This window comes from Delphinus delphis, chromosome 7, assembly GCF_949987515.2.
Source record: "Delphinus delphis chromosome 7, mDelDel1.2, whole genome shotgun sequence".
Lineage (NCBI taxonomy): Eukaryota > Metazoa > Chordata > Mammalia > Artiodactyla > Delphinidae > Delphinus > Delphinus delphis.
In genome coordinates, this window is record NC_082689.1 from 60,423,368 (window position 1) to 60,447,859 (window position 24,492).

Sequence of the window (24,492 nt, forward strand, 5' to 3'; positions counted from 1 at the left end):
GCTGGCCCCGCGAGCTCCCTCAGGGCTGGCCAGTGGCGGGGGGGGGGGGGGTCCAAAAGTGGGGAAGAAAGAGACTTAAAAAAAAATTCCTAACAGCTAGGCTCGGGCTCTTCTTTCTGCGCGCGCATGTTAAAAGTTCAGAGACTCAAAAATTAACCACCTACCCTCTTACCCTAGTAACCTTCAGAGACGAAAGAGCACAAGACACAGCGGTTTTAGGAGGTGAAAGCTTTTTATTCGGGCAGTCAAGACAAGGGAAAGAGAAAGCTATGCATTTCTAGGAATCCCTCGTCTTCCAAATGAGGGCGTCCCCGCTCCCTTCCAGATGCGTTTCCCGCGTTGGGAAGCAGAGCCCGGCGCCAGGACCCGTCTTTCCGAAGCCGCACGGCCACATCGGGGCCTCGGATCTGAGCTCTCAACGGCCACCAATCCCCACCGCGTTTTCCCAAGGCGCTACTAGGTGCTAGGTAGGTTACTGTGAGACCTGCCGTTAGCCTGTTTCTTCTCAAAGTTCTCCAGCTGGATTTCAGCAATTTCAGAAAAAAGGCGCCGGGTCTCTGCGACCTTTGGGTGGATCCTCAGGCCTCGTGGGGCAGTTTGGTCAGGATCTGCGCGCCCCCCGACGTGATGAGAACTGTGTGCTCGAACTGGGCCGACCTGAAACACACAAGGCAGCGATCAGCAAGCGCTCAAGCGCCTGCGGGGCGGGGAGTAGCAGCTCGCCCTCGTCGTCGGACGAACCTTCCCTTTCTATACAATTTAAAACAAACCGGGCAGAAAGCAAACACCTTTGATTGTCCAAGGAGACCACAGTCCATGCATCCTCCAGCACTTTAAATTCAGGGGATCCCTCGGTTATAATTGGCTCTGTAAGAGGGAACATATTTACTGCAGTGATCTAATCAGATTCTTGTTAAACATTGTTTCGGCTGATTATCAAAAAAGAGAATAAAAAGGTTCTCCCCCCTCCCTCCAAGTGCTTCCCCCCACGGGCTCATGTTGTCATCTCGCAAGCGCTGATAATTGATGTTGCTTACATAGTATGCTACAAACCAAACAGTAGGAAGAGGAAACGCTGTGGCATTCAAAAATGTTATGAAGTTGCCTAGTTCGTAATTCTTTTTAGAGGAAAAAAGGGCATTTTAATCAAGCCTTAATTAGGACCCTGTGGATAATAACCACCCAAACACCAGTCCCTCTCATGAATACCAGTCAGTTTTTAAAAATATTTGAATTTTTAAAACATGCTCAAAATGTTCATTAATCAGCAAATACCAATTTTCTTATTTCACTCTAATTGCTTCTCCATTAAGCCCCACAGTCAGAAATATGATGCCTTCAGGGTCTTAGGTGATTGGAATTTGGTGGTGACACCACTCACATGATCAGCCAGGAATGGGTTACCAGAGAGTATGTCACTAGCCGACAGGGAGCAAGGGACATAAATGCCTCTAGTTACTGGGTGTTAATGAAAAACAAAAACAAAAACACCCCACAAAACAACACAAAAAACCCAAACACCACATTACACTGGTAACAGAATTAAAAGGTTGGACGGCTGCCGTCTCCTAAATGTGTTGGTAAGTATCTGATTTAGGAAGATGGGGCTCGAGGATATTATTTAATCAGATTTACTATGCATCTGAATTATTTAATTATGCTGATTGGCTTTATTAGCCCTTCAACTGGACTGCCTGGCCTAGGCCAGCGCCGCTGCTTCCGCGAGGGATCCACTGCTCTCTGAAGAGGAGCTCAGCACTGACCTACGGTGAATGCCATGCCCTCCTCCATGCGTAGATCGCTGTCATTCGCTGTAAAACAGAAACAGAAAACAATGGGTGTGGGGAGCAGGAATGGGAAATGGAGAGGACAGAGAGAAATGGAATTAGAGGGGTTAGGCTACTCAAAAAACATGGTTATCTTATTTATTTTTTCTTTTAGGGAGAAAGGGTGGAGGTTTCTAGAATCCTGGGCGGTAGCTACCACCCATGGGTTAATAAGCACAGGGCTCCTAGGCCTCAGTCTTTGCATTTTCTGAGCTTGGGGTCAGGGTCCCTAGGAAGGGTGCACCAAGGCTAAGCAAAATCAGCCTGGGTGCTTGAGACACCTGTTGGGCACCCCCTCTCCACTGTCCCCTGGCCACTTGCTCTGAGGTCTCCTGGCTGCACTGGGTCCTGGACCTTGCCCTCCACACCTCCAACCCAAAGAGTAAGACATCTTGGGAACTGAGTCAAAGGGAAGGCAGGTTGGTAGAAGGCAAGAACAGGGGTGACTTGAAATATTTCCAGGTGTTGGCGCTGGGTAGGCACATGCCTGAGAGGCCCTTTCTGCACTCCAGCCTGGGCCTCTTATGAGCTGCGTCTGGTGGAGCTCTTTGGCCCAAAGGGAGTTCTGACTTGCTGAGTCTCTAGGGATCTTCCAGGGGATGGATTCCAGCCAGTAGTTCCTCCAGGGGCTGCTCCCACCGCAAGCACACAGGTCAAGGCTCTAGGGCCAACTTTCCTTTGGTCCCTGTCCAGGTATGCACCCCCCTTGGGGGCACTCCATAGAACTGCTTCCTACCCTAACCCAAATACCCCACCCTTTCTGGCCCACCCTTGCTTTCTCACTGTAGGGTACACATCCAGGCAGGGAAAAACAGGAGATTCTGGGGAAAGAACACAGGGTGGGTATAATCTAGAAATCACTAAGAGTACACGCTGCTAAATACATCAGCTGTCAACGCTGTGTAGGATGTAATGAAGTTTAACCACAACAGTCAGCGGTTTGAGAAGGGGGCAGAAAAAGAAAAACAGAAAACAGTCATATGTGTATGCTGCTGGGACATTGATGCTGTGGTGTTTTGTTTTCAGTAACTTTTTCTAGACAAATATCCCTCGTGCCTTCCAGCCATCACCCTTCAGGAGACAAAAAGCAAAACAAACCTTATTTTGGGACTGAAACGGCTGGGCTCTAATTCAATAACATAGTAATGTGCTGGTTACGATTAGGTAGGACCCCCCCATTCCCACCCACACACTCATAGGAAAGGATGACATTGTGGATTAAAAATTGCAGCAAGGGATTCAGGAGCAAAACTGCTTTATCCTGATTACATTCGATAAGCAGCTCCCAAACTAACTTTCTTACCATGATGCCAAATTTCTGGATGTCCATGAAAGTAAGATCCTATCCCATGTCCCACAAAATGTGGACAGACTTGCAAACCATTCTGATGAGTTATCTGGCTTTAAAAATAACCAAACAAAATACTTAATTAAATTGGATCATTTTAAGTGCATACACAGATAAGACAAAGTCACTTCAAAATATTCTCTGAAAAAGAAAAAACTAAGTTATATTTAGGATAGTAACAACTTGTTTTCATTATTCTGGAAAATTTTTAAATTTTTGTCATAGCTTGTAACAACTCCCTCCGGATAAATGAAGAAAAAAAAGGTATGTATCTAACACAGTAATTTGCTTCATTTACATTATTATTATTATTATTATTATTATTATTTTCTTTTTGCAGTATGCGGGCCTCTCACCGCTGTGGCCTCTCCTGCTGTGGAGCACAGGCTCCGGACGCACAGGCTCAGTGGCCATGGCTCACGGGCCCAGCCACTCCACGGCATGTGGGATCCTCCCGGACCGGGACATGAACCCGTGTCCCCTGCATCGGCAGGCAGACTCTCAACCACTGCGCCACCAGGGAGCCCTGCTTCATTTACTTTAGTACAGCATTCAAACAAGGCCACTTTTAGATGATGAGTGTGCAAGCACACATATATAGCTCAATATAACCAAGATACATGTACAGGTAATGCAGGTCATAAAAATCTGCCTGATTTGTATGGAGTTTCACAAAAAGGCTGTGCAAATTACCACTGATTTGGGAACCAGACAAAAAAATTACAATCTGAAATGTGACTTCCTACTTCTATAATTCAGAACATTAAACATTTTACAAACAGACACACTCACACAAAAGGTCACATCTACTTCGTCAGTATTCTTGAAACACTCCAAAACTTTGTGATTATTTGGGATTTCTACTAAAGACTTACACCATTAACAAAATTCATAAAAAATGCTTTTTAATCGCTACGATGCTTAAGTGAAGCTAGTATTGTGATTCTTAATTCTTAATGCTTCATTAGTTACTTCTACATGCAAATCTTTTGGGTTCCGTCTATCCCATATAAGTGAAATCTTACAATCCAACCCTAAAATCTTCACCTACAAGGTTAAGAAGTCGTTTTTGCCATCAGGTGAACATGTTCATTTCTGGGAGCACCAGAAAGACAAGAACATACATATCATGAACAATCTATATTTTCATGTGAATGAAGGGCAAAGTGCCTTAACCCTAACCATAATAATGGACTGGGATTTACAGGCCCACTGTTCAAATTCTTAACAAAACCAAAGTTCTTAGATCCCAAACTAGAGGTTCCAACAGCCCTTTGGTTTAGTTTAACATGAACTCAAAGGCGTTTAGCCAGCATCTATATGAGCATTCCTGTCAATATACTTTTCTGTATACATTTTTAACCTTCATCTCCGGACCTGTAAAATGTCTTCACTTAGGCCAGGATGTCACTATAAATAGCAGGTGGGCAGCCTCTCATTCAGATTTAATTTCCATGTAACAGTGCAGAAATAGGTGAGCTATGCATGTGTAGAGAGGAATGGTAACTGAATGCTTTTATCTCTTAAGTTGTTCTTTATGGTTATTTCTGTGTGTCTTTGCACTTTGGACAGGAGGTATTACAACTTTTCCAAGATGTTCCTATTTGTACCACACAATTTCTGAATAGAAACTCAGGATGGAGAGTGGATAGAGGGTGGAAGAGAGATTATTTAGTAAGATAAACTGATCTAGTATTTTTTTTTTTTACAAGAATGGGTTCTATCTAAACCTGTAAATTATGTTATCTATGTCCCAACAAACCTCAATAATTCTAAGAAGATTCATTATAAACTGTTCTATTTTCTTTTCTTAAAAAAACCAAACTAGTTTTTTGTTGTTGTTTTTGTTTTAAGGCTCTAACTGATTGGCAGGCATCACAGCTACGTCATAAATGTGTGTTACAATGGCGATCTTCATTTTAATTTCCGATGAGAGGAGAGGAAGAAAGCCCACTCTGAAAAAACACCTGGGGTCCCTCCCCCCTCCCCCATGCCTCTCATTCCTCTTCATAAAAGAAGCTGTGCAATTACTAGGTGGCTAAAGATATCTGAGTGCATTCTACAACAATTTACTGCCTGGATCCTGCTGGAACTTCTGGTATTAGGAGGATAATAGAATGTATGTGCCATGGATGCAAAGGTCAGAGGATTTCACAGCTGTGTGGGAAGAGGAAAAGAACAGGACAAATTTCCCTCAGTTCCTTGGTTGAGCACCCATCTCAGTGCTTGATTCTCACGAACTAAGTAAACACGCCTGTCTGCTTTTTAGGGTATTCTCCTTTTGGATTGGTAGTTCGCTTTTTAACGCATACTTCCTGGGACTGAATGGAAGAAAATCTCATTAATATTTCTAATTACTGTTGAAAAGCGTACCCCTTCTACTATTCTACTATATACTGTTCTTCTATTTTGGAATATAAGGGAAGCACAAGATTATGTACCTGATTCTAGGGTTTAAATCTAACTTTGTGGAGGTAATCCAAGCAAGTTGTAGTAGCAAATTCCACTCTAACATGGAATCAAGTGGCTAGGATCCCTAGCTGTGGCATGGGAAAGTGGAGTACACGTGCTTCTCATGACTGGTGTGTTGGGGGAAATGGAAGCTGTTGGGTGGGCAGGGGTGCCCAAGAAGTACACAACTGCTCCCCAACGCCAGCCATCGAGGGTCATGACCCATTTCTGAGCATGAGGGTCTTCCTGCCTTGGACATTTCACAGATGAAATCTGCCTTCTTTTTGTTAAAATCTACCAAAAGAACGCTCCTGGTATTAGCTCTTCTGTTCTGATTTTCTCTAATTAAAAAATTTCTAAGACAGCCACTCACCTGAGCCTGAGTACATCTATGATTGAAGCCCTTCAGATGGAATATTTGGGGAGGAGAGGCAGGGAGAGGAGGAAGGAGATGTATAAAAGTAGTTTATGAACTTGCCTGAAAATTATACTGTATTATTACAGTTCATGTTTCAGGTACGGTTTAGAGTTGAAAGAAAAATCTCTCTAAAGGAATTTCATCTTGTGATCATTCTCTTAATTTAATTCCCTTTCATGAGATAGTTTTCCTCAATTGAAGTTTTGTCTAGATAAATTAAAATCCTTGATAAACTTAAACTACATTTTATGACTAAAAATACATTCCCCAAGAGGGCAGAGGAGTATTATATTTAAGTACATACTCTTCTAAAGAAATAAAAATGCACATGAAAATTGTTTTATTACCATTTTCTCATGAACCCTATAAACAGCACTGATTTCCAAATGGTCACATCTCTAATTAAAGGATCTCAAATGGCACCTGACTTTCTAAGTTATGGAATTTTACTTTACTCTTTCCAGATTTTTATTTTAAGCAGTAGTTTTGAATGCAGGAATGCACAAATTCAAGGATTCCCTTTAATGACAAGGAATGTTTAAGTACAATTAGTAATATTTTTGAAAGCCAACAACTGTTTTCTAAAAGAGTGGTACATTTTTTTGTTTCAAACTGGATCACAAATTACTGTATTTTTCTTACAATAGTGCTGAACTTTTATTTGAGGTTTTCTGTTTCTGAAAAGCAGACATGATGGATGGAAATAAAAGATAATTTATTGCAATGCTTACTTTCATGTGCAGAGAGAAGCAGTGTAATTGTAATTTACAGTAGCTGTCAAGAAAAATCCATCACAGATGACATTAAAATGACTTATTTTGCCTGAGCCACTTATTGTTTAAATGTGCATAATCTAATAGAAAGAGATTTTTAAAAATCTGCTTTATATTCTTCTAAATTAATATCAAAACATATACTTATGAATTAAACATTAAAAACCATTCATTGATACTTTCATCATGACATTTACAAGTATAAGTTTAAATTATTTTTGATTGAGCTGTCACATATTTGTGATGCATGAATCTACACATTCACAGTATCTTCATATGTACAGCTCATATCATCTAGAGGTAATTACAAAAATACAAATTTAGAAATATTTTAAAGCAACTGCAAGTCCAGTGAGTATAGTAACACTGTAACCTAAAGATCACTAGCTATCCCTCACGAAGCAGAAGGGCACACAGAGAACTCTTTTCATTAAAGTCTTTTAGCCAATACTTCTTCAGAGATACCATCCTATCCTTTAGGTTTCAGAAAATTTCAAAATTTCCTATAAAGATCACCAGGTTTTTGGTGACATACTACTACTGAAAGATGCTTGAATGTGCTTTTCATGGTGTATCAGTAGAGGGAGGCTATGCAAAAGATGGTGAGTATCTTAAAATAAACGAGGCTGAGTTGAAAGATGTTTGTCAACTTTCGGTCTGTAATGATGCCGAGTATTTTTGGCTTAAAGGTGGAGACTGTTTGTTTATTTACTCCCTTGAGATTTTGCCTGAATGAGAAAAGGCGAAATAATAGATGTCCAGAAACATTGCCTTAACACATCAGAACAAACATTTGTTAGAAGTGGGGCCAGTTTCCTCCTCAGTGGCAGACGTAGACCATCTAAATAATGAAATGCATTAGGGTAAAGGAAAAAGTTCATTGTCTGTTATTTTTCACATAGTTTCGTAAGTGCAGTCGTCGGGACTGATCTGGTTTTCAAAGGAGCTTGTACATGCAAATTCATCCTCTGCGAAAACTGACCTTTGTATCCAGATAGCTAAAATCCAATGTCACTTTCAATTTTACTCTTCTTCTTCTTCTTTTTTTTATGTAGCTAGAATTAATGTAGTGAATATGTAATGAAATGCATTATCCTGCACGGAGATTTATCAGATTTTCCGACTGAATGCTATGCTTTGCTAGTACTAGCTGGAGTTCACCTGCATGTTGGTGTGGCGTGTGGCTCTTTTTTGTAAAGAGTTAAGTCGTACACAAAAAAAGGGAACAAAGGTCAGCACCCAGCCGCCACTTGAATGTGAGATTTTTCTTTTTATTCCCCTTGATGTATACTAGGCTCTGTGTTATTAGTCTTAATGATGGAAAATTGTAGTGTTGATACAAATCTTTTTTTCAAAGTAGTAGGCGGGAGCTCCATTTGTTAGTAAGTTTTTTTGTGACTAAAAGCCACGGACAGTACATTTATGTAGCAGTAAAAGGCCTAGATGCTCTTTCCATAGCAGAGCTAATTATTCCTACTGTGACCTTACTGATCTAGCCTGTTCCTAGTACATCTCATCTGCACGCCTGTTCCTCTGTGTAGATGGTGTCAGAGAATATGAAAAACCCTATAATGAAACCATTTTCATGATGGAGAAAGGCTACTGGAGTTGCACTTGCTACAAAGAGGCTCAATTATATGAGTAATTGTGATAATTTTCTACATTCATAGCCTTCAATGGGGAAAAAAGAATGAGAGCCACAAAGGAAAATTACTTTAACAAGAAAGTACAGAGAGTAAAAATGGAAGAAGAGACAAAAAAGGGGAAAAAATAACCAGAAAAAAAGTTTAAAAAATAGATCTGGAGGGAGGAATAGCGAGACAGGGAGAACAACAGAAATGCTCAAAAGCCCATGTGCAGCTGTGTTGCACAATTAAATTGAATTTTTTTTTCTGCAGTTGATGAATGTGACTACTGCAAATGTGCCTCTGTAGTTAGCTATCATTTGTTGTTCCGTGACAGGAAAAGGATAATTACCTCTCAGAGAGAATCAAAGGCTGACATGCCCTTTAGACACAGCCATGAATGCAGAGCTCGATAGAATGCTTGAATAAGAATCTAGTGTTCTCTGCCCCCTTCTACTGAAGAATAAATTTTGTTAAAATGCAAGAGCACCACCAGTAAATTTGTTGAACCCTAGGTGTTCAAAAATATGAGGTACATCTATCGACTCATCCCATTTGCAAAAATAAAACTGCATTTTGAATTCATTTCTATTATATTCATGGACAGTAAGATAGTGAGATATGCATTAAATTTCTTTTCTCAGTAGGGGTCTGATTCAACATTTCCTATGAAAGAACAGAGAGACACTATCCTTTTTTCCCAGGCTAGTTAGCCTATAATTTAAAACTGTCAAAAACACAATTTTGTTCAAAGTCTTCAATAAAAGCTTCTCGCATATAACCCAAAGAGATTTTACTAAAGTTTGATTCAGACACTGAATCACTGTTACAATATTTTTAAAGCCATAAATGCATTTAACTTATATTTTACTGCCTTTTTTCTTAAAGTGTTTGAAGGCTTACAAAGAAAAAAGGCAGCATCTTTTCAAGGTGACTAAGCCTTCCATCCTTCAGACAAATGGGAAGTATTCAATGGTTCATATTAATGAGAACAGTACTTTAAAAGGTACTGATGTGATCATCTTTAACAAAATATGTTACTGTTAAATGAAAACACATATTCTGTATGTCTACTTCAAAACAGTTATGGGGAAGAAAAAGAGATCTAAAGTAGGTAACGGATTACAAAGAAAAGTCTTGAATTCGGAAAATACACACACTCTCAAAAAGCAAGCATAGAAGCCTGTGTGGAAAGTAAACAATGGTTTATAGGAAAAATGAACCAGACCAAAAAAAAAAAAGATCACCTTTTCAGGCTGTTTGTTAATCCACCAATTTGAAAGGTAAGGCTTGCTTGAGCTAATAATGCTTTTTATCTTTCTATCACAGGAATATGTTTCACTTCATGCCTTTATAAAATCTAGCTTCTCTCCTGTCTCACTGTCCAAGAGTTGGGATACTTACCCCTTCTTAGTTACTCCTTCCACGTTTGGTGTGATTTTGAATATAGGAACACTACAGACCAACATGTCAAGCTAAAAGTAAAGCGGTCACATAAATATTGCTTGCCGGTTCTATAAGTTTCTTTGCTGACCTGATATAATTCACTTAAAAAAAATTTTTTTTTTTTAAACTCAGGGAACAACACAGCAGCCTGGCAGTTCACATACTGATATCAGACTGAAATGATGGTTCTGAATAGTAAAACATGTCATCAACTTTATACCAAGCCACCAATAACCTTTGTACCATTTGCCAACCCTCCCTTTACTTGTCAGTGTAAGGCTTACCTGATTGTGTTTCCAATTACAGAGAAGGGAGCCCCCGCTCTGCAAGCAGCAATTGCTTCGTCTCTACACCTCCTGGCAACCTCCACTAACTTTTTACCACATTCATCCACATTGCCCACCAAAAATGTTTCAGAGGTGTCTCCATGGTAGCCATTGTAGTAAACCTAAACACAGGCAGAAATTTAAAAATATGTCCTTGTTTAAAAATCTACTCTCCTAAAGTCTACATTGCATTCATTTATGTATTTAGTAGATTCATGTGTTTCACCCTTCCAGAATTACTGTCAAGTTTACCTACAAAAAAAGAAGAAATAGCCTTACAGAAATTACGAAGAGGAAGACACGCAATGATATTGCAAGATTTTAAAATAAATTTGTGACTAGTATGGCTATTTCAGCATTAGGATTAGCAATGTTCTTTAACATTTTGAGTCCTCATTTTATTTCTGAGACAAAATTATATATGCAGAAATAGTGACCAAAGACACTGACCCACAATTACTACAATAGGTTTAGAGAATCCAGAAGTATTTAACACAGTGAAAAGTTTCTTCAGTGTCATAAAGATACTTATCTTTTATTTACCAGTCCCACACTTGGAAGTGATAGATAATGGCAAAAAGAAATAAGATAGACATGTTGGTGTTATAACAGACAGAAGGAGAATTCAGTTCCAAGAACTGAAGTGGCTCAATATCGGAATGAAAAATGTTATAGAAGAATCCTGTCTGGAAGTGGAATCTTAATCAAATGTTCCAGATAGCAGAATGTTAACAGAAAACACTATACATGGATTTTTAAAGAATCAGAATGTAACAAAACAGGCTTAAGAATAAAATTACAGAAAATAGCATTTTATCTGTCTTCAATGACTCAGAAGGCCCTGTAGGATCTTGAAAGACACCAGATTCATTATAAAAATCAATAATTACCAAACACTGTAATAACTATAGAAGTCAGAGGAGACTGGTTGAATATTGATCCTTTGATATAGCATGGAATTTGCTATTTTGCATAAACTTGTCCTATGTAATTATTGTTCACATTTCTCTTTCTCATGAAATAGAATGCAAAACTGTAATAAAAAAGAGATTTATCTGAGCTTTCTGCTTTAATACCAAACTAATATGTATACTCTTCTGCTTAAAAAATATACTCTTGTATCCTCTGTGAGGGAGGCAGGAGAAGTCTTTATTTTATCCTCACTTTAAAAGTCAGGAAACTGAGGCACAGACAAGTAACTTGTCTAAGGTTAGTGGCAGAATACAGAGGTAGAACCAGGTTAATATGATGGATTATTGGCTTCTAATCAAGTGTTTTCGCTACTACATCAAATTACCTTAATTACCTTGCAATAAAACAATGTTTTATATATTTATTCCCATTTGTAATCCAAGAGAGTACAAGTTTTGATTTGATACACAAGTATATAACATTTACTAATAGAGAGTAATTATTAAAACAAAATTGTAACTCTGAATGTTTGTATAGTTGCTATTTAAGTAAAAATGTATTTTAAAAAATGTTTATTTGCCTTTTCATATTACTTTTTGCTAGCCTGTAAAATGACTACTTGAAAGATTCAATATATATGAAATAATACTTTTGAAAGTCTGTGGCAGTTATCTATAATTACTGTTTTTACCCACAAACTATTCTTGTTTTATACTTCATTTATTTAACAAATATTTATTGAGCAACTAATATGGGTATCACATTATCTTTTTTTAAACATTCAACTTTCAAGGGGGAAAGAAGTTATCTTCTTGTGATATATACTAATGTAAACAATTACAAAATGCAATGAGTATTTTCTGATAAAAGTATAGGATCTAATAATGGAGTCTTTCACTTAATAAAATATTTCATAAGAAATATAATTTAAGATACTGACCTGTATGTTTTCTTGGTCCCTTCACATTTCTAGACACTTGAAAATATTTCACTTTGACCATTTTAATGTTAAAAATGGAATTGTTTATTGAAAGTCTTCAGGAAACTTAGAAAAGGCATGGACTATTCTCTTTGGACACATTGGAAACAGGAAGGAAGAGTATGCTGATTTCATTCAAAGAAGCAATATTTTATTAGGGGGTGATTAGGTGAGATAATAAATGAAGAGCCCCCAAATCAGGTACAATCCAAAAGAAAAGTGCATCATGAAAAATACTTCATTTCAGGTACACTTCATAAAATACTTCCTTCTACATATTCTGAGTTGGAAAGATAGCAACAATATATGTAGAACAAATGTTCAAGTATTCTAAGTAGGACAAAATGATACAGGAAAGAGCATCAGCAATAAAAGAATATTTGGCTATATCCTAAGACACACTGATATGAAGAAAAAAGCTGAATTAATTTAAACAACTAAATATTGGACTGAACTAAACTACTGGATGCCAATCTCCACCGCATTCCCACTCCCACCTAAGGTTCATGGTCTGGAGATGAAATCACTATTATTAAGAATATTTCCTCATTAATAGAAACTGTACTCCTTGAATGCTACCTCAACTAGTTCTCATCAGATGTTTAATTTATATTTATTTATTTAAAATGTATTTATTAATCATCAGATGCATAGAATTTATTTACCATCTCCATAATCCAAAGGTACTATTACAAATTTTTTTAGTAAAACGAACTGCCAAAGCACAAATAACCCAAGTCTGAGAACAGTGGAAGGCTAGGGAAATTAGAAAAGGTTAGAGCTTGTACAGTTTGAAGTTCCTGTGTTAAATTACTTGGGGCTGTTATTTAAAAGGAAGGCTGTTAACCATTTGGTGAAAACTGAAGTTCAGAGAGAAAAGCACTCTGCTTGTACGCTTTGAGTTCAAGGCTCTCTATACCAGAAATGGAATACAACGTTACCTTCAGGGATTTTAATAAATCTACGGAACACTGCTAGCAAAAGAGTTGCTGTCCAAATAGACTGACACACACAGGCCAATGTAGCGCCTAATGACAGAGTAAGATAATGACAGGCCCCACTCAAAATCAGCAGGAAGAGGAAGATCAATCTTGGCAGAGTGAAGGAAAAATGCTGGCTTTCTTCGCGTTAGCTCATCTCATACATATCTAGCTTCAGCAGCTGCCCAGTGCTGTGGGCTCTGCATTAACTACACAGTGGATCAATAACAATTACACCTTCTCAAAAACATGACACATAGCAGGATTGGGTTGACATTTCACTTAGGCCAACATTGATCTCAGTGCATCTGATTCCAGCCCTAAATTCAAGTCAGGCCTGGGTTTACTTGGAATAAACACAGAGTTAAAGACAAAAAAGGAAACCAGCTGCTTGTGTCTGGGTCTAGAAGTAAACAGCACTTCCATCGGTGCAGTTCACATTTTCAATCCACTCTTCTTCTTGTTGCTACCGGCAATTCTGAAGTTGATCAAAGACTATTTTTTTATATGATTTACTCACCGTGACATCAATGTTGATAATATCTCCATCCTGAAGAGGTCGACTGAAACATAAACAGGAAAAAAAATGGTGACAGACAGATCCCAATAAAAGGAATATAAAAATAAATATCTAATGACCACTATCGCAAGCCTAATGAGTTGCGGTGATAATTCTGAGTGGAGAAGGAATGAATGGAATAACTATATTTAATCTTTAATTTATGTTAGTCACATCAATTTTTACTAGAAATACCTAAATGAGCATGTATTGCCACTGGTAAAAAATCTACTTATTCTCAACAAATTTACTTAATAGTTACCTTAATTTTACAAAGAGCCAAAGCAATAGTGGATGGTTAAAAATCTAAGATGGTAAAAGAAATACTTAACGCACAGCCACTTTTTTTGTATTACATATTGCTTTAACAAACATTAAATGGTGGTATTATGTCCATTTAGAAGCAAAATACTTCAAAATTGTTGCTCTACCATAATCAGCTTCAAAAGTTTGCAGGTAGGTTTCAATTAAACTATAGTGTCTTTCAACATATGTTATAGATCTTAGTTTCATGTTTTAGTTTCCAAAGGAACAATATGTTATTAAGCAATGAATACCTGTCAGGAATACCATGACAAAGCACGTTGTTTACAGAGGTACAAACAGATTTTGGAAAACCTCCATAGCCTAGAGGTGAGGGATAGGCATCATGACTGATGATTTCCTGATGAACAAGAGCATCTATCTCTTCAGTTGTCATGTCAACCTAGAATATTAAATAAAGAAATTGTGGAGCGACAGTTGAAGATACTTCCTGTATTTATTGACTATGCCTATAGCTATAGCACTTCCAGATGAGGCTGTATAAATTTACTGTGATAAACTTGTGGTACAACATTTTAATTAATTATGATTAACCTTAAAATCCTATTGTGCCTTTCTGACAACTGTTTGGGTATATGATGGTGTTATGGACTATTAGGAAATGGACATTTTAAAATCTAAGATCCTTTCAATCACTTGTGAGTCATTAAATGACATGACTCCGTTTTAGCCTGAAGGTTTAAAAAATATGTTCTGAGGCAATTCCTTCCTCTTCTTCAATGGTTAGTGCCCTGGGCTAACCAAAGCATATAAATTCTCAAAAGGATCTTCAATTTAGATGACAAAGCTTGAAAAGTAGGTCAAACCACACCTTTTTATCTCAGCGAAACATTACATGGGTTTCGCCATAATGGCATGGAGGTTACGGATCATCATTTAAAAAACTAAGTCTGATACATTTTGTAGAGATTCAGGTTCACTAATCTTGATTTCTTTCATGCCTAAACAAATCAATGTGTTTTAAAAAAATATTTTTCCCTTACTAGAAGGTATCCAATTGCTCCCAAACTAGAAGAAAACTGAAATCAAGTTTTGTGGGCACAGGAGGACTATCTCCACAAATTCATAAATCATGAGCAAATTCTAAAACAAAATCTTTTATTAAAAAGTATTTCTTCAAGAGTTTTCTTTATGTTATTTTATATTCACATTATGGTTAGCTGTGTTGCTATCACAAGTCTATTACACAAATGATACACTAAGTGTTTCATCTTTGAGTCTCACTTCCTAAATTCTGCCCACCTTTTGGAAACTACAGTATTTTCTTTTATGATCCTTACATAGCAGGATTCAGATTCAGTTTCAGATTATTCCAAAAGACCTAAATCTTGTAGTAAGATAGTTGTACACAATTACATTGCTGAATTACCTATAGCTTAGTGTATGTGGTCTGTCTTTCTTTGCAGAGCCAATGTAAGAAAATAAGAGACAAAGGATGAGGCAAAGCAACTCTTCAGGCACACGGAAATAATGTGGGGAATAAAAGCAGAAACTACAGGCAGGAGTAAGAGGGGAAAAGTCAAAGCCATCTGCCATGGATCAACTTGGATAGGCCGATTGTGCTCCAAGTACCTCCAGAATTCTGCTACTTAACATCAAATTTGTATTTTCAATTATCTCTTGAATAAACACAGAAATAATACGATCCCTTTCCCCTATCCCAAGGCTTTACTTAATTTTAACAAATGAGATGTGTACAAAAGAAGAGTTAAAGGGAAAGGGAAAAAAGGGGAGCAGGGTTTGTTGCCCCTTATGTAAGTCTTCCGAGGCTTGGTGAGACGCCACCTTTAAACTCTTCCCGGCCAGGAGGAGGACATGGCGGGCCAGCTGACAAGCCTGACGAAGCCCTTGAATCTGATCTTCATTCTTAACTTCTATGCTGTCTCCCCAGTCGGGTACAATGCCTGTCGTCACATAGTCTGGCTTCTTTATGTGCTTGAGGAAAAAGGATTGAAAACGAAGATCAGAACCCAGTGCATGACAATGGGATCATTTTTTCGGACACAGCCTCCTGCTTCATGGAGCTCTGCCCTTCCTGCCGGAGCACCGACCTCTGAAGCCAGCACAACAGACCCTCCAGGCTGCCCCCAGTTCCTTCCCCTGCCCTTTTGAACTTAACATGGCCTGTTAGTGCTGCCTCTGGATGGTCTGTTAACCTTTCTGTGCTTTGAGTCACACTGGACTGAAGGAGACTTCTGGTCAAAACAAACAGGAGTTTTCTTCCTTCTCCAACCCCGTTAGAAGCCTATTGCCATTGATAACAAATAGCACCAAGCTTCCCAATTGCCAAATGGTTAATTAAGAGCACTTTCATCTCCTCGACACAAAGATAAATTTATGCAAAGGATAGCTCACAACACCCTCTCCCAATGAATATATGTAAAAGGCTGACTGTCAAGTTCACGGACGCCTATTACATATGCACTTCTCTTACACTTTGCAACTGTACCCAAACTAAGAAGGAACTAGAGGACAAAATGAAACAGCTCTCTTTCCTTTTCCTTTCTTTTTTTTTCAAGTACATAAAAAATACTTTGAACACTTCCATCATTTGTCAAAAACAAACAAACTCCCCCCTCCTCTAAAACTCAAAATGTTCAACTCTGATCACCCTTGGAGAACATTCTCCACCACGAACTTAAATCCGTGGGCAGTATTCAGAAAATAAATACTACCTTACACACAGAGCTCCTTTCAGTCCTAAGGTTTTGCACAGCTCTTTACAAACTATTTATGGCAACTGCTACATAAGTTTTGTTGAGCAGTACCCAGTAAGGCTACACAGCAGTTGGGGACAGGAAGCTGAGAGAGATAACGCTATTCAATGGACATCACAGCATCTCTGGAAGGTCTGAGGTTAGGGCTCTGCACTTTGGGAACTGCATCATGCAGGATTTAAGGACCTTCACTTGTTCTTGTGTTCAGATGGGCCTTTCTGACACAAGTAACACCATTGCTTGGGCTGCAGCAGCCGAGCTCGGGGTGAGCATCTTCTCTGCTACAGCTTTACCACCAGCACCCACAAAGCACACCCGGTCTCCCACAGCCCCGCCTCCTCTCTCTTTGCAATCTGGCCAGGTTACAACCACAGGCAGAAGGGCTGTTGGCTTGTCACTGAAATTCTAAAACAATACATTCACCTCTCTGGAGACTTCTTTTTTCTTTTCTACTAAAGAAATACCAGAAACATACTCTGGCTCTGGTGGCCTGTCTTGTCAGCCCTTGTCACAAAAATGGGCCACTCACCTTCAGGGAGTATGATATACTTAATGTGGGTTTACTGCAAAAAAAAAAAAAACACAACAAAAAAACAGAAAAAGAGGGAAAGCAGGTGACTTTTGTGACAAATCTATTATTTCTTTCACCTATTCTCGTTCTTCCTGAACGATCCCCACACCTCCTTTACATTGCATTTTAGAAAAATGGACAGATTGTCTATAATCTTATCTTCATGGTAGAAATTTAATATGGAAATTTTAATGATAGAAACTTGAATTCTAAGTGAATTAAGCAGTTATAAGCTCAGTGCTTTATTTTAAAAAATGAATATTATAGAACTGCAGGATGTTAAAACTTCCCAGACCACAGTTTTAAATCACAGACCAAGTTAAAAAATTATAATTCAAACACCTCAGAAATCAAAGGTGCAAAAACACTTGATTGCTTCTGCAGTTAACCTTTATCTTGGCCGGAAAAAGCAGCAAAAAAATAATAGGCAATACAGTACCTTAGGGACTGGATGAGCTGAAGAAACTGCAGCCGGCAAAACTATACTGTGTGAAATCTCTCTTTGTCTTCGGAAAAAGAAATTTCTTCTTTGTTGACTGCTTGACTGCTTGTGTAAGTAGATATGATTGAGTGATGAAGAGAAAATCCTGTGACAACCTAGAAGCAGAAATAGACATATCTTAAGTAAAAAAAAAAACTACTTAGTGCTACATTTTAAGATGTTGCATTGTTGTCTATTAGATCATTATTATAATCCTTTATTGGCTCAAAAAAGAAAAAGCTCCAAATAGAAAGGAAAGCAGTGGTATTCTGAGTTCTAGTACAATAGTAGCAAAGCATATTTATTAGCTAATAGTATGTTTACATAAATGTTTGACAATGGAAAACTCTATTCTAGTGGGTAAAAAACATATAGAAACATCTGCTAAACACCAGGTCTATAAAAAGAGCAATTTCTGCTGTGGTACCTTAAAAGCAGCCATGTCCAGGATGACCCTAGATTCAGGGCACTGTTTGGGTGGCTTTATGTTCTTTAAAGCCATTTTCCTTTCACGACTCCTGGACAAATTACCAGCTGCACTTTTTGCCCTCGATAGGATTACTACTCTGTGTTAAGTTCATGTGCAGCGAGGCATTATACTGAAATTCATTGTAATGAATGCTCGAGTCAGATAAAGACTAAATAGCAAAACTGTAGGGTGTAACCCTGAAAGAAAACGAATGTAGGGTCCTAAAGTACCCACAACAGGAATTTAGAAATATCTATCAAAATTTTAAATGCACACATCCTTTGACTCAGCAATTCATCTCCTAGGACTCTACTGTATGCAATGATGGATGTTTGAAGATGAACTGTAGCACTGTTTGTGGTAGAAAAAAATGGGAAATAATCCAAGTGTCCAATCGTAGGGGACTGGTTAAATATATTATGGTAAATCTATACAACAGAAAACTATAGAGGTTTAAAGAGAATAAGCTAAATCATCTCTATGTATTGACATTGAAAGAGGTCACAATATATTGTTAGGAAAATAGCAAATGCTGAGCCGTACATATTAAAAGTTCATTAAAAGGAGCTTATGTAAAAAGCTCATGTAAAAAGAACTTATACATTTATACAGGCTTGTATATGCCTATAAAATTTCTGAAAATTGATATTCAGCAACAGTGGTTATTTCTGGGGTATCTGATTGGGGCTGGGGTGGGGAGGAAGACTTACCGATTCCTTCTGTTTTCTTCTATACTGATTGACTTTTAAAAACATTCACTTGCATTACTTTTATAATTAAAACAATAGTTTTAAAAATCCCCAACATGCCATAATTGCATGTCAGGGGTTGGCAAACTACAGCCCAAAGGGCAAATCTGCCCTGCTGCCTATTTTTATATAGCCCCAACCTGAAAGTGATTTTTATATTTATAAATGGTTGAAAAAAATCATATTTTGTAATGTGAAATTATACAATATTCAAATTTCAGTGCCCATAAATAAAGGTTTATTGGAACATAGCTACACTCATTCACTTACAATTAGCCATGGCTGCTTTTGAGCGACAGTGGCAGAGTTGAGTAGTTGTGACAGAGAACATATGGCTCACAAAGCCTAAGATATTTACTACCTGCCCCTTAGAGAAGAATTTTGTCGACTCCCGGTCTAGAGCACTGGTTCTCGAAATGTGGTACCCAGACCAGCATATTAGTATCACATGGGGAAAAGATGCAAATTCTTGGGCCCCTCCTCAATTTACTGACTCAGACTCTGGGATGTGGTCAGCAATCTGTGTTTTAACAATCCCTCACCAGAGTGATTCTCATGCACACTAAAGTTTGAGAATTACTGGCCTAGAGTAATCTTTCAGCTGTGAAACATAATGGAAACACAAATTGCAGGTGAGTATTAGCCCCAAAACTCAAGATCTCTAAGTGGGAGAAAGGAAAAATGGGAAAAAGGCGCAGAAGCAAACAAACCCCTATAGTCATTGATTCAGTGTCCTAAGTTTCACTCAATTATGTTCTTCCAGAAAGCTGAAAGTAACATTGTTGAATCAAACTTACAGAGGTGTTTCAGGTATTATTTTAAACAATTCCAAATACCAGACAAAATGCTGCCAGTAATATCACTTCTTTAAAAAAAAAAAAGTTGCTTGATAGAGGCAGGTACATATTCCCTAAAGCTTGTAAAGTACAACATTTCCCTAAAGACAACACCACCAGCCCCAGGATGTTAATTGTCTATGAGGGGCAGGGTAGTTTCCTAGTAAAAGCAGATGGTCGGAAAGCAGAAGCCTGGACTTCTGTCTCAGCTCTACTACTTGGTAGCTGTGTGGCCCTGAGCAAGTGGCTTGTTTTGAGTCTCAAGTGAGAATTAATTGGAATAAAGTCTGTGAAAGTGCCCTGCCTTTAGTAGATGCCCCCCAAAATGGTAGTTCCTTCAAGAATACTTGAAAAGTAAAATGAGAAAGAAACCCTGGGCTTCACTATAGCTTCTAATACTGAGAACTTATTGTGCGTCAATTACTATGCTAGGCCCTTTACATGTGGTAGCTCATTAATCTTCCTGAGAACCCTGTAAACTGTAAACTGTTATTACTCATTCCACAGTTGAAGATACGGAAGCACACAAAGGTAAGTAACTCTGCCAGAGTGCCAAAGCTGCGGAAAAGCAGGTCCAGTTGCCTTCATGAAGTATACTGCTCTCTCATGCGTGAGAAAAAGATGAGCTAACAACACACAAGGACACACTCTGAAAATGTAAAGGGCCTCACAAAACTAGTAAAAGTTACCACTATTATTATTTTTTTTTTGCAAAAGTGGTGATGGGTTGACCTAATCCATCCTCTTTCTCAAGCCAAACTCCCTTTGCTGACCAAATACATGCTGTAGAGGTTTGGCTGGGCAGTCTGTGGACACAGAATGGAAAAATCTGGGTCCCAGTTAAAGCCAAGGAAAGGCTCAGGTGGAATCAATCCATGATTCTTGGCTCCCTAACTGCATCCCTAGGTAGGACCAAAGACAAGCTCCCAAGTGTTTCCCTTCTGAGAAAAGCATGTATTATGATGACTATTAATAACGATAACACTAATAGAAATAGAAAACAATAATAGTGGTTAACACTTAATGGCCAGTTTCTTTAATTAAGCACAGTCCTAGGTGCTCCACACACATTAAGTCTTACCAGTGCTGTTAGGGAGGCGGGCAGCTGTTGATGTCACTAGTTTATGGATGAGGAACAAAGGCTCACACCTCTGGTGGCCCCAGCTAGAGTCCTCGAAGTCTGAATCCAGGGCTGTGTCTGCCGCTCCACGCTGCCTTTCAACAGTGTGCACGGGCTCTAGTAGCTGGTATGCTTTGCTATAGCATGTGTTTTTTCAGGGATTCAATTTCAAAGAAATTTTTTTTTAATCATGAAAAAAAAATAAACATCATGGAACCAGCCAACATTCAGAATGAAGGTATTTTTCATGAAAAGTCTTAGAACTGATTTAACTGGGAGGCATTGTGGTAGTGAAAATAACATGAGCTTTGAAGTCAGATCTGAATTACCAAAACTTCTGAGCCCCATTTCTTCACCATTACATGGGAATAGTAGTGCTTTCCTCACCACCAGGTTGTTGTGAACATTAGCTGAGATAACACATATCCCTAAACCATCTTTTAAAAGTAGGCGCTCTATGGGGGAGTTCCCTTGTGGCCTAGTGGTTAGGATTCCAGGCTTTCACTGCCATGGCCTGGGTTCAATCCCTGGTCGGGGAACTGAGATCCTGCAAGACATGTGGTGTGGCCAAAAAAATAAAAAAATTAAAAAGTAGCCACCCCAAAAATGTTAATGTCTTTTCCTTTCCCTTCTCAACACTCAACATGTTTACCTGTGGGCCTTGAAATTTACTTATTCTTTTATTTGACAATTACTTACTGAGCTCCTCCTACATGCCATGCTTTGGACACGAGGTGAACCAGGTGACAAAGTCCCTGCCTCAGGGAGCTCATATTCCGTGGTGCGACACAGACAAGAAGCAAACAAATACATTCGATTATAACAGATGGTGATATTCCTGATGAAAAATGGGCCCGAATGACACCGCATTGGAGCTAGAGGTTCTGCTCCTGGTCCTGCCAGGAGCTAACTGTGTGACCTCGGGCAGTAACAACAGCAGTGAACACTGGCTGAGAGCCTACTGGTGCCAACCTCTGTGCTGAGCACTTCACAGACACTATCAACTGCTACAGAAGGTTTAGTAAAATGAGGGAGTGAACTTCATAATCTTTGAGGTCTATTTTTTTTAATATAAATTTATTTATTTATTTTGGCTGCGTTGGGTCTTCGTTGCTGCGCACGGGCTTTCTCTAGTTGCAATGAGCTGGGGCTACTCTTGGTTGTGGTGTGCGGGCTTCTCATTGCGGTGGCTTCTCTTGTTGGGAGCACCGGCTCTAGGCACACGGGCTTCAGTAGTTGTGCCTCGTGGGCTCTAGAGTGCAGGCTCAGTAGTTGTGGTGCACGGGCTTAGTTGCTCCGCGGCATGTGGGATCTTCCCGGACCAGGGCTCGAACCCATCCCCTGTATTGGCAGGCGGATTCTTAACCACTGCGCCACCAGGGAAGTCCCTGAGGTCTCTTTTAGCTCTGACAATGTGTGCCTTCATTCAGCAGCTTCTGACTGTCATGCTATGTCCCAGGCAATGGGACGATGTAGAGTCTGATCAATTTTAGGACTCATGTAGATTTTTTTCAATGCAGCTGATAACATGTAAGAGAGGTCATCTTTATCAGTATTATCAAGTTCAAGTACACAGTCATTACAGGGGGAATCTTTCCAATGTTCTTAAACTCAACGCATGAAGTCATCAGGTCTCTACTAGGAGATCTGAATGAGGCTTCTCAGACATTCACTTCTAGAATGAACAGTGTCGCCAACATACCTGTTCTGCTAAATAACAGGCTCACTGCCAGAAAGAGGCAAGCACCTCCACACATGACTTAAACATTGGGAACACAGCCTGAACATATCCAATCTGTTGACAATTATGGTTTTGCAGTGTTCTCAGCAACTCCACTTCCATAAGATACATTTTTATTGGAAGCAAAATCTTTTCTTTCAATCTGATAAAAGACACCCTATAAATGTTGTCACAAAGTAACAGGATAATAAGGTACCATACCGTGTTTATTCTACTAACTATTCATTACAAACCAGAAAAAAAACCCCCACAATTTAGTGTTTTCACAGGTGAAATGAAGAAATGGTCTTACATCAATATGTGCCTTTAGAAGATAATGGCTCTCCAATTAACATGACAAAAAATGCTGGGGGAGATCCTCAACTTTGCTTATCATAGTGTAATTCATAAATAGCAATTAACAAATTTTTTAAATGCAGAGGGAGTAAAATTAAAATCCCCCATCCCAATTATACTCAGGGTCACAAACTACATTATCTGCTATAGATCAGTCTAGAAAAGGTTTGTTGAATTTCCTATATATTTCCTTTCTTTGTAAAAGCACTGCTTTGTACATCCAAAATGAACACATATGTTATACATCTGTTATATTTCAATTAAAAAAATAACTAAATAGAAGAACTGCTGATACCTTCTAATAACTACATGTAACTTCCAACTTGCTACTGTCAGTGTTACACAGCTAATTTGATGATGTCCATCATCAGAGGCAGGGACACCAGGCAGGTTTCCATCAGCCTCGGGACTGGCCCCTCGGTCTTCTGGGCATCATCATTCACCCAGGACTCACAGCAAACCCTCTTTTGTTAAAGCTATTTTTAGGAAACAAGGGTTAAGTTGACTAATCTGAAGTTTAGGAGATGCCAGTAGGAAATCATCAGAAACCTCAGAAGAGGAGAGCCCCAGATCAGCAAGGAGCTGCTTTGGACTAATTTGATCTTAAAAGACATGATCATAGCGAGTGTTGTTACTGTCAATTATGTAACAGAAACTCTATATAAGGTTTCCTTAGGCAGTAAATCTATACATTATTAGTTATGAATACTAGAATACTTACTGTTATCACAGGTAATAACAAGAATTTATTTTCAGTGTCATAAAAATTCTATTAGCTCCTAGTTTGAGCTGAATGTCAAAAATTATAAGCAACTGCTTCTTTCCTTCCACGGAGGAGCACGCTGTGCGGCCTGAATGTCTATTGAAATTGCTATATGACCCTTGGATCCTGCAGCACATTTTTCATATTCTAAATTTGTATTTGAAATGTAAATCTAGGTTACAGTTTTAAATATTTTCATATTCGGTAATAACATCAATTTCTAAAAGCTGCATTTTATTTCCCTTTACAGATTAAGTCTGAAAGGTGGGACTACAGAATTCAAGTATGATGGGGGAAGAATGCATTTAAAATAACTAATATTGCTGCACATGACATGCCCTATATTCACTGGCCTCTTACTCAGGGTTCATTTTAATTGTTATCTGCGCGTGCATTCTATACCACATAATGAAAAGCTTCCATTTCACCCACTGAGCCCTGGGTTTTTATGTGCACCTCTACTAATGACCCTTAATTAAGCCGATTTTACCCTCGGAAATGCAAGTTTTCTTTTGGTCAACAAGTATTTTTAAGAGAGAGTTCTGAATGAACTTCCAAAGAGACATTTAAAATGCCTATTAATGCTTATTATCTTAAGCAGTTGTAAAACTGAACAAAGTACATTTGTACTCAAGTGTGGGCTACCAACACCTCTATGTTTCACTGTACGTTTCCAGGCAAGCACTTTCACCCTCCAGAGTGCCATCAATCCTCAGTTACGGTATGTTTCAGAGGCTTCAAG

The 24,492-nt window shown here is 38.7% G+C and overlaps 1 protein-coding gene across 1 annotated transcript in view; it reads right to left on the reverse strand.

The window, feature by feature from the left end:
* Positions 1–213: 213 nt before the first annotated feature.
* Positions 214–24,492, reverse strand: part of METAP1D (methionyl aminopeptidase type 1D, mitochondrial) — a 79,113-nt gene continuing 54,834 nt past the window's right edge. Inside the window, 9 exon segments of the mRNA XM_060016590.1 lie at positions 214–657; positions 789–867; positions 1,764–1,811; positions 3,130–3,227; positions 10,172–10,335; positions 13,605–13,647; positions 14,201–14,349; positions 15,753–15,902; positions 17,695–17,852. Of these exon segments, the coding sequence (XP_059872573.1) occupies positions 579–657; positions 789–867; positions 1,764–1,811; positions 3,130–3,227; positions 10,172–10,335; positions 13,605–13,647; positions 14,201–14,349; positions 15,753–15,902; positions 17,695–17,852 (968 nt within the window). The 3' untranslated portion in view covers positions 214–578.